This window comes from Geospiza fortis, unplaced genomic scaffold (genome assembly GCF_000277835.1).
Source record: "Geospiza fortis unplaced genomic scaffold, GeoFor_1.0 scaffold55, whole genome shotgun sequence".
In the NCBI taxonomy this organism is placed as follows: domain Eukaryota; kingdom Metazoa; phylum Chordata; class Aves; order Passeriformes; family Thraupidae; genus Geospiza; species Geospiza fortis.
The window spans coordinates 9425601-9436170 of NW_005054308.1; the positions used below are offsets into that span (position 1 = coordinate 9425601).

Consider the following 10570-nt stretch of genomic DNA (forward strand, 5'->3'; position numbering starts at 1 on the left):
AGAGAAACAATTGTAATTATTGTTATTAAACTCACAGTTGAATTAACAGCACAAGAAAATGATGGCAAATCAAGAAAAGCCACCGCAAGCAGTAACCATGCAGAAGTTCTTGCATATTTGAATGCAACAATACAGTCAGTGAGATACTGATACTTGACAGTCAGAGTTATTTTAGAAGAAGAATTTAAAAATCACCTAGTTTTGAACCTGAATAATAATGCAAAGAAAAGGTAGAGAGCTTCTCTAAGTGTTATAGATAATAACAGAACAAGCAGTTAACAGGAGGCACTGCTTGGGAATGGGCACCTGTCCTGGGGGTTTGATTCATACTCTTGACTGGAATTTAAAGCACACACAAGTTTTATAAACACCATCCAAAACTGGGGGGTGTGTCAGGAGTTTGTACAATCTCAGCATCCAAAAGGCTGCTGCTGTTTCCTCTGAGCCCCCACCAGTTCCTGCATCCTGTGTCAAAAAGTGTCTCTAACATTGAGGCTGCTAAGAGAGCACTGGCTCTGCTTCAGTGGGCTTCACTGTCCTGGAGATTCCAGAACCACTGAGGAAATGCAGGGGAGCTGCAGAAACTCCACAACCAATGGCCATGTCTACAACAGCAGTTAAAAATCAACCATACCAAATGGATTGAAGCATTCCGAGTACTCACGGGGCAGACAGAACATCCTGCATGCCAGTAAGGCTGGAAATTCCCAGGGATCTCCTTCTCTTTGTCCTCCACACAGATGGGATTTTGGAACATTTCCCAGTTTGAGGGAAAGTGGGATGGTGAAGGAGAAGGGCTAAGGGCTTATCTCAAAACTACTTCTAGAAAGAACCGTTAATCAACGTGAGGGAATGAGGAGAGAGAAGAGCAAAAGGAAGCAAAATTTCACATTTAAAAATATTTACAATAAATCTTTTGACAATAACATTGATTTTCACTTCTCTAATCCGCAGGCAAATGTTTTATGTGTTTTACTGCCATCTCTCACCTGTAAAAGGTCATCATGCAGCCTGTGATAGTCATGTTCATGGGCACCTGGGCAGACATTCGGCCGATCACAAACATCTTCTCCCCAGTGTCGGGGTGAAAGGCTGAATCATAAATGTATTTTGCTCTCCACAGCTCATCTTCTGTCAAGCCAGGTGCCACGATACCTTGTCTTGGGACAGGTTAAGAGACAAGACAACAGCAAAGAGAGCAAGTGTTATAAAATGCTGCAAACGCCCGTGAGAAATGTGGCATCAGAGGATTTGGGATGTTCACCATAAGTGAATGGAGACTCTCAGATAACTTGTAGAGATTTTTCAGCTTTTAAATGCATTGGTGAAATAAAAATAATTAAAACAACCAGCAGTGGTTATGCTGGCTGAGTCTATTTACTCAAAGCTGCACTAGGTTTTAGAGCTAAAATGTGGAGCCAAAATCTCTGAGGTCATTAGTGTGAAACGATGAAAATTCACTTTGAGAGTATTTAAGAAATCAACTGCTCCAAATGCTACACATAAGAGGAAGTTTTAAGCTTTGTTTTCATATTAACTACCTTCAGAATTAGACTCTTTTGTATTTCAGAACCCTTAAGAGGGACATAACTTCCCCATCCATTAGCAAATTTGATTAAAAATAAAAGGGTTTCAAGCTCTGAAGTGGGAATAAGAAGTTACAATGAATACAGTGTTTTAAGTATTTCTTTTAAATATATCACCACGTACTTAGCATTGACTTGGACTTTTTGGGGCCAGTAGTAGAAGTAGTCAATGTCATACCTGTAATCATGCACAATTTTTCTTGCATTTTCCAGTGTGGCATTAGATAACAAAATATTCCTGGGGTCTGTGACAGTGAAGAAGTGATTGGCTCGTCCAGCAAAAGTGCTTTGATCCCATCGGGGCTCCTTGATATTAATATTTAATGGGATATCTGGTGCCATCTTCAAAAACTCTGCCAAGAAAACATCAACATTTGCAATTCAAAATACCACTCACTTCCTAATGTATCTAGAACCTGCAAGATGAAAAGTGGCCACATTTAGAGTAAAAAACCCAGAGAACAAACACCAAGGAATTTGCAGAACAGGGGTTTAAAGGGGTAAGTCTGCAGAAATGCTTCTGTGTTCAGTGCCTCAAAATGTTGATACATTATTTATTACATTTGTACAAATAACTGAGGATGAGGCAGATGCAAAGGAAGCATAAAAGTTTATTAATAAACAGACACACCAAACAACAATATATTAATCAGAAAGTGCTTTACTTCAGTGATGAATTATTGTTTGTTGAAAATAATGTATTGAAAGGAATGAGAAATCAACTATTCCAAGAGATGCCCTAAGTCCTATAAAGTGCAGTGACAGATGAAATATTTAATAAGATCCAGTTAACTTCTCTGGCGTAGCAAAACAAACCAAAAATTAGGAACACAAACCCACCAATTAATTTTAATAAATGTTGTTTCTCTAAATCCATGTTTTAACAAAACAGAGATTATATAATGCAACAATTGTTACATTATGAACACATGACCAGATCTCCTAATGATACTTCAAAGATGGTTAAAGAACTACAGTGAAGGACACTGAAGAGTTGTGCATTTATGGGGCATACAGCTCAGAAAAGCAAAAATTACTTCAGGACGACTAAGTTTACTTCAACATCTAATGAAAAAAGGACAGTCCCTCCACAGCACAAGTACATGGATTTTAACTTTCTTAAAAGAAATTTCTGCAACATATTCAACCACCAGTGGAAAAAAAAATCCTCCTCCAAATAATGCTTGTTTCAAATGGCAGAAAGAAATTGGATCTATATAAACCCATTTTTATAGATTTATAAATAAAGATCCAATTTTAGATGATCTTTAAGGTCCCTCCCAACCCAAATCATTCTATGACACCAGAACACTAAAAGATTTGGTACAGCAGGGGAAATGAATCTTTTTCCCTTTTCCCACTGACATTTCCCTCACTGTTAAATTCATTACTGTACAGCACTGTTTATTAGCAGGATTATTTTCATGTGTACCTCTCTCAACCAGGCACGCTGCAGGATGAACACAGATCATGGAAATGAAAAAAGACTCAGGACAGATCTGGAGAACAGATTTCTCATGCACAGCATCTCAACAGGAGATGCTCCTTAGGTTTCCTTTCCTTTTCTTAGTACTTTGCCATTAAACAACACCCTCCTGTGAGCAGAGCTGTGTTGTGAATTAATAGTCCATCTTCTGGTCTAAAATGGGAACTGCTGGTTTTGCAAAGCCCTATTAAGGCAAGTGCACTCATTTATACAAACCCTCTTTTCCACAAAAATAAAGATAAAAATCAGGACATTAGGGCTGGTAACATGTTCTGTGACTGCTTCCTTCATTTGCAAAATTCAAGTGTAAATGTTTTTCTAATTAAATTATCCGTTTCATTAAGAAAGATTAAAGCTGCTTTAGGATAGTTTATGATAATCTGGTTAAAGCTGTCTAATGAATGCTGAATAAAGCACTGCATCCATAGAAGCTTTTTTCTTTCTTTTCATTCTGGATAATTCTTTTCATTCTGATTAGAATATACACTACTGGCTTCTCTGGGAATTCCTTTTATTTACCTCTGATGCCTCTGCCCACAAACCCAAGTCCTTCAGTAATAAGAAATCTAAACATTAAGGATCTGCCTTCACTCCAGATGGTTCAATTCAGGATTGTTTCAGTCTGAAACAATCAGAAAAGGTGAATGTACATAACATAGGAGATTAAACACATCCTGACTTTATCCCCTCCCACTTTATCTACTGTGTCTGCTCTGATGCTCCTTGACCCAGGTGTGCTGATGGAATTCACTATCTTGGCAGGAAACTAATGCAGCAGAGAGATTGTACTGGAGGGAAATAAACCCCTGCAGCCGCCCAGCTGGGGTGACCTGCTGGAGGCAGCTCTGGAGTCCTGCTGGACAGTGAGCTCTCCATGACCAGCAGAGTGTCCTGGTGACCCAGAATGCCAACAGGACCCTGGGGTGCACTGGGAAGAGCATTTTCAGCAGGTCAGGGAGTGATTCTGCCTCTCTGCTCAACCCTCTGAGGCACCTCTGGGCTGCTGTGTCCAGCTCTGGATCCTCAGGACATGGAGCTCCTGGAGCAGATCCAGCAGAGGCTGCGGAGCTGAGGAAGGGCCTGGAGCATTTCTGTGCCCAGGAAAGGCTGAGGGAGCTGGGGCTGCTCAGCCTGGAGAGTCCCTGTGTGCAGGGAGGTCGGAGCAGGGCCAGGCTCTGCCCTGGGGCCCAGCAGTGGCACCAGAGGAACGGGCAGGGACTGAGCCAGGAGTTGCCCCTGCACAGGAGGCAGAACTCTGCCCTGGGCAGTGCCTGAGCCCTGGAACAGATTTCCCAGATGTTTCCATGCCTCTCCTCCTGCTGTCACCCATCCTAGCAGACTCAGCTACCAGAGACAGGTCAGCACAGGTTTGTCTCTCTTTCTCCTTGTAAATCTACAAAGCAGGCTTAGTGCTGCTGCTGCAGCAAAAAGCAACCTAATAGGAAAACATCCATTAATTCATGTGCTACAACAAAAAATCATGCTTGAAATGTCTGTGACTGTTTAGAAAGATGGGAACAGAGAACATGGACTTCACTATTACTAATCTTAATAAAGGACATTCAATCCTGCATAGCATGGGGGGTGGAACAGCTGCCCACTCTGCAAAAGGGTTGAATCTCCTGTAAAAAGGGGTTTAAATTTTAGGTGACAGCTATTTAGGTACACAAACCCACTCTCTTCTCTCAGTGATGTGGCTGACTTGCCCTTTTAGCAGATAAGTAGGAACAATGCTGGTCTAAAGAACTTAAACCAGACAGACTCCCAATGCCCACAGAGAAAGAGCAGATGTCACACAGACAAGGGAGTGTAAAAAAATAGAAGTTGAGAATACATGATTTAGAGACAGGTAAAATTTGCAGTGAAGTAAAAAATGTGGCTGAGTTTGCCAGTCACGGGATTCTGAATCACAGACCTGTTACAACAGTGCCTAAGAGAACCAGGGAATTTCTGTCTTAAAAACTTAGAAGATTTCCAGCAAAATATTATTACAACAAAAGCCCCATGTCTTGTTTTAAAGAGACTGCATAATGCCACCCATGACTCATCAGACCCCATTAGTAAATGCTGAAAAGGGAAATAAATCCCATAAAGCAAAACCATAAGCTAATAAAGTGCTGACAGACTTCAAAGGGATCCCTTATAAAACAAAATGTCAGCTATAAAGTAAAACTGGCGATTGCACAAAAAAGGTTTCATCAATATATTGTCTAACAGCCATAGTCATCATCATCAATTAGATGGCTTTTTTTAAGTTTCATTTTTTATTTAAACTGTAAAACTGTAAGAAAGAGGCACAACACCCTCAATTTAAGTTGCTGCAACACTATTTTTACCTACCTGTCACCTTAATTTTCAGATACAATTTCAGAGGGGAGCTGCTGTTTGCATAATCCATTCAAATACTTAATAATAAAAGCACTGTAATAAAACTACTTAAGATTTAATTATTATTTTAACTACAATGCTTTGTCAAGGGTGGAACTCCACTACTTTCAGTGATCTAATCTTCCCTCTGTACTAAGTGTGCCCAAGATTTAAGTTCTCATTATCTGTAATCGAATTGGGTACAGAAAAAATAAAGGACATTAGGATTAAATAAAACTTAAATAAATCCATATGAACCTTGAGATAAGTTGAAAGTTTGCAAAGGAACTGGAAAGCAAAAGCACAATAAAGACACAGATAAAATGGTTTGCTTTATTACAATCAACCAATGAAGGCAAACTATGCAACCATTAATTAATTAATTAAGGTGCCCATATATGTAAATACCTGAATTTATTGTTCCCACCTGCTGCTACCCAGAAAATACCAACTAATCCTGAAATAGGATAAAATTCCAATCAACAGCACCTTTACTTTTAATGTGGAAGCAGCAAAATTGCCCAGGCAGTTGCTCTTCTCCACAAACGAAGCCACAAACAGAGGATTTGGGAAACAAAATGAATTTTACAAACACATCAGTTGTCGTAATAATCCATACTGAAATGTCACTTTGAGGTTATGTTCACACAGGAGGATCAGCACTACTGGAAAGGATAAAGAATGACATTGTAACACAGTCAAACAATTAACAACTCTCATGGAAAACATGCAGGAAGGGAGAAAATTATCTGTATTTTCACTATTTCACATAACAGATCAATTGGGAAGGTATTTAACAGAACCACTTGTACCTGGAAACGCTGCAGCTGTTTTCCCCAGCAAATTAAATCAGCGCTGAAGGCTGGACTGTGCTCTCTGGCACACTCATATCTCTAAACCCTTTCAGTTTCCAAACCAGAGCAGCGAATCCAAAGTGCCCGTGGAGCAGAGCAGCTAAACCCTGCCTCGTGCTGTGGGATTGTCTGGCTGAGCATCAGCTGTGCTGGCCAAACCCTGGCCCCTGAACAATGCCAGGGGTGGCATTCTCGTGACCAGGGACATTTTCTGGGACTCTGTCTCCCCAGCACTCACACACAGGTTTGATTATCTATGTGTGGCTCCTCCTATGTACCACATTTTTAGAGTCATAACTGATGGTGATAAAGTTTTTCCTCAACACATGGCTGTGTTTTCCTCCAGTGAGGAAAAGTTGAGAGAATTGGGAATGCTCAGCCTCATTGTGGCCTTCCAGTGACTGAAGGGAGCTCATGGGAAAGATGAAGAGAGACTTTTCACAAGGGCCTGGAGGAGCAGGACAAGGGGGAATGGCTTCAAACTGAAACAGAGCAGGGTTAGATTGGATATCAGGAAAAAAATCCTTCCCTGCGAGGGTGGTGAGGCACCCAGGGTGCCCAGAGAAGCTGTGGCTGCCCCTGGATCCCTGGAAATGACCAAGGCCAGGCTGGACAGGGCCTGGGGTACCCTGGTTTAGTGGAAGGTGTCCCTCCCTGCCCATGGCACATTTCTTGCCATCTCTGATCAGATGGAACCATCTGCCAGTTCATCCTCTAAAGTTTAATACTAATATTAACAGGGGGGAATAAAGGGCTTCAGAATAAGTGAGAGGGTTTGCCCTAACAAAATAATTACAGTCTAAACCTGCACAAAGTCTGATCAACAATTTTGGTACAAAGGCTACATTTAGATTTTCCACAGATCCAGCAATAACAGAAGACTTTAAACCTTGTTTAAAGGTTAACAGCAGCAGTTGCAACAATTGTACAAAATGCAGATTCAGGAGTTGTCAGGAGTTCAACTCTCTGCTGGTCCTTTACAAAGTTCGTCTTTTAAACATCTCATTTGAAGGTCAAGCAACCACTTTTCAAACCAAAGCAACAGTGAAAAGAGTGGCAATGACTATTTAATTTATTTCACTCAATTTTGAACAACCCAGATATTTGATAACTTTATTTTAAACTGTGTTGCATGACTGAATAATCCAGATGGGCAAATGATCGGGGAAATTCTGGGCAACTTAAACTCATGCAGCAGTGCACAAATGATGAAATGCAGCTTTGCCACCTTCCTTGGAACCATTTATATTTTCTTATGTTATTGACACCTTGTATTTTAACCTAAGCCTTGAAAAACTCCACTCCAAAATTAAGAATTTTCGTCAGTTTCTTTACAGTATCAGCTAGAACTGGGACTAGAGTGACAGAAAAGGAAATTTCATGATGATGTAAGTGTGAACCCAGGGAGAAGTCTAAAGAGAATTTCACATCCAAAAGCAGGGTAGATATAATTGTGATAATGCTCACTGTGACATTTGACTTGTTGGTGCCCAGCCCCCAAACTGCAACCTCCTGCTACAAAGCACGGGATGAGTTGAGTAATCCAGCTTAAAACAGAATTCCAACCAGCCTGCACAAATGCTGAAAGAAAGGTGTAACTTTTGTGCTGTCCTTTACCAGGATTCAAACCTGTAAATTCTGGTGAGGGAACAGTGCTCAGGTTAGATAATGATTCACAAAATCTTCTAGAGACAACTAGGAATTCTTTCTTTTTAAAAAACAAGAGTGAAGCTTTTTCCTGAAAACCCAGTAAAAATAGAAGATCACAGCAGAACCTTTCTCCACAGAATTCTTTGGAAAAAGAATAGTTCAAAAGTTAGAGCCAGGTGCTGCTGATATTTCCTGTGCACTGGGAGAGACAAAAATAAGATTTGAGACACTTAGGCCCCTACATCTCCATTCTTTAAAGCAGTCCCTTAACAACCTGATGTCCAGCTGCCAGTGCCTTGTTCTGGGAAATGAGACGCAGCCTGGAAAATCTTGAGGTTGAGAAAAGTACCTGCTGCTAGAAAATGGGGAGAACAGCTTCTCTTCTTCCTTCTCTCTGTAAATCAAAGTGCCCACAGCTGCTTGTTTTTGCAGAGCTGAGTTCTTCTGAAACATTTCCCATGCCACTTTGATAGAGAAATACTCCAGAGTCCTGCTAGGCCTCTTTATTCCTCAAGTAACACATTGTTCCCTTTTTGGGGCTCCTTTGTCTGAACAAACTCAAGATTTTTCTTTTCCAATGCTTAATTTTCCACAATGCCCACCCAAAGGGCTGTTATGTTGGCACAGGAGCAAAGACAGGAAATAAACCTCCCTCTGATTAGGAAAAAGTGACCTGTTCTACTTTAAAACTGCAAAACATTGGCAAAACAACAGCAGAAAGGCAAATCCATGTTTTAATTGCTGTGGCAAAGAAAGGAACACAAGGCCTTCTCCAGGGATGTCACTCATGGCAGTTAATTAGTTCAAATGGGAAGAACTAATAGACTTTCTGGGGAAAAAAGCACTTTTGTGTGGTGGCAAAAGAGCACATGTGAGACTTACCAGGGTCTCTAAGCAGTGGTATTTCTCTATTTGCAGTACATTTGCTGCCACAGTTTGAAATAAGGAGCACAGCTCATGACTGGGAGTCTGATGCAATGTACTCACACCAAATGTTAAAGCCACTTGCCAAGTTTTTCTTACTCAAAGCACCCTCCACCAATAAAATGCCTATTTAAATCACCAGGGGAAAAAAAATTGTCTGCACTATGATTTTTCCTACTGCAATCCTACATGGAATGCTGGAGAAGGCAAAGTATGGCAACACTACAAGATGCTTGGTTTTTCTTTTTTTTTTTTGCTTATAAATGTACATCCCACTTGTAGCCTAGCAACAAAAGCAGCAGCCAGGGTGAGACGAGCCTGCTGCTGGGGCTCTCCTCAAAACAGGAGCCATCTTTGGTGTGTAACTTGACCAGAGACTTCATCATTCTGCACTAAAGCCAGCTCCAGATGTTAGAGGTCCCTGCAGCCAGCTCAGCTCTGTCAGCTTTGCTTTGCCACCTCCTCTCCCTCTGCACGAGGCACGTCCAGAGACACAGCATGTGTTCAGCTCATCTCCACATTCAGGAGAATAAACCTCCTTTGCTAACCAAGGTTAGTGCAACCTCTCATTTCGGTGCTGACTGCTGCAAGCTTGTTTCTGCTCCTTGTGTTTTAACCCCCACCAATAAACTGCAGTAGCTCTGGCTCTACCCCAGGTGTGTTCATGGCTTCTGTACTTTTCTCTATTTCATTTATCTTTTTCTATCCAGGTGATATTTCAATTGCACATTGGTACAAAGCCAATCTTCACCCCACCCAGCAGTATAATAATAATATATTATTTATAATTCAATAATTTAAAAAAATTATTAATACTCATATTTAAAATTCTGTCTCTGACTACCAGGTGTCTGACCTTGGAGTTATCTGGCGATTTCCTCCCCTGGAAATGATGATCCTGCAGCAGGGAGCCTTGTCTCTTGCAGGCCTGGAATCTGTGCCGCTGTCACACAATCCCTGTGACACAGACAGCGCTGCTCAGGGGACAGCGAGAGGACAGGGACAGGTTTTGGGAGCTGTTACGTGTGCAGGGAGGAGGGGGCTGTGACAGCCCCACACTGCCAGCGTCCAGCTCACACAAGGACAGGGTGGCACATGGGGCTGGGACCCTGGGGAGGTGACAGGGGTGACACACACTGAGCTAGGCCCCGATGGAGGGGATGGGTTGGCACATGGGGCTGGGACCCTGGGGAGGTGACAGGGGTGACACACACTGAGCTAGGCCCCAATGGATGGAAGGGATGACACATGGGGCTGGACCCCTGTGGAGGGGACAAAGCGACAACACGGATCAGGGGCTCTACAGGGTAACGGAGGTGGGGCTGGGTCCCTGTGGAGGGGCCTGGGGTGACAAATGGGGCTGTCCCTGTGGAGGGGCCTGGGGTGACAGATGGGGCTGTCCCCGAGGAAAGGCTGGAGGAGGCAGACAGGGCTGGACCCCTGAGGAGGAGAGCTCACAAACAGATCAGGGCCTCTGCAGGGGTAACAGAGGTGACAAATGGGGCTGGGCTTCTGCGGAGGGGCGGAGGCGACACGGGGGGGCTGCTCCCTTGTGAAGGGGACAGAGGAACACAGGGCGCTGGGTCCCTGTGGAGGGGACTGAGGTGGCAGATGGAGCTGGGTCCCTGCCTGGTCAGCACAGTATACGGCACTTGGGAGCGCCACCGGCTCCTCCGCCCATCCCCGGCCGCAGCCCATCCCCG

General features: G+C 42.7%; 1 protein-coding gene across 1 annotated transcript in view; it reads right to left on the minus strand.

The window, feature by feature from the left end:
* Positions 1-9824, minus strand: part of SFXN1 (sideroflexin 1) — a 21255-nt gene extending 11431 nt beyond the window's left edge. Inside the window, exons 1-3 of the mRNA XM_031066849.1 lie at positions 9724-9824; positions 1765-1939; positions 990-1160 (exon numbers count right to left, since the gene is read on the minus strand). Coding sequence (XP_030922709.1) covers positions 990-1160; positions 1765-1928 — 335 coding nt within the window. The 5' untranslated portion in view covers positions 1929-1939; positions 9724-9824. The remainder of the gene's footprint in view (positions 1-989; positions 1161-1764; positions 1940-9723) is intronic.
* Between the last annotated feature and the right edge of the window lie 746 nt (positions 9825-10570).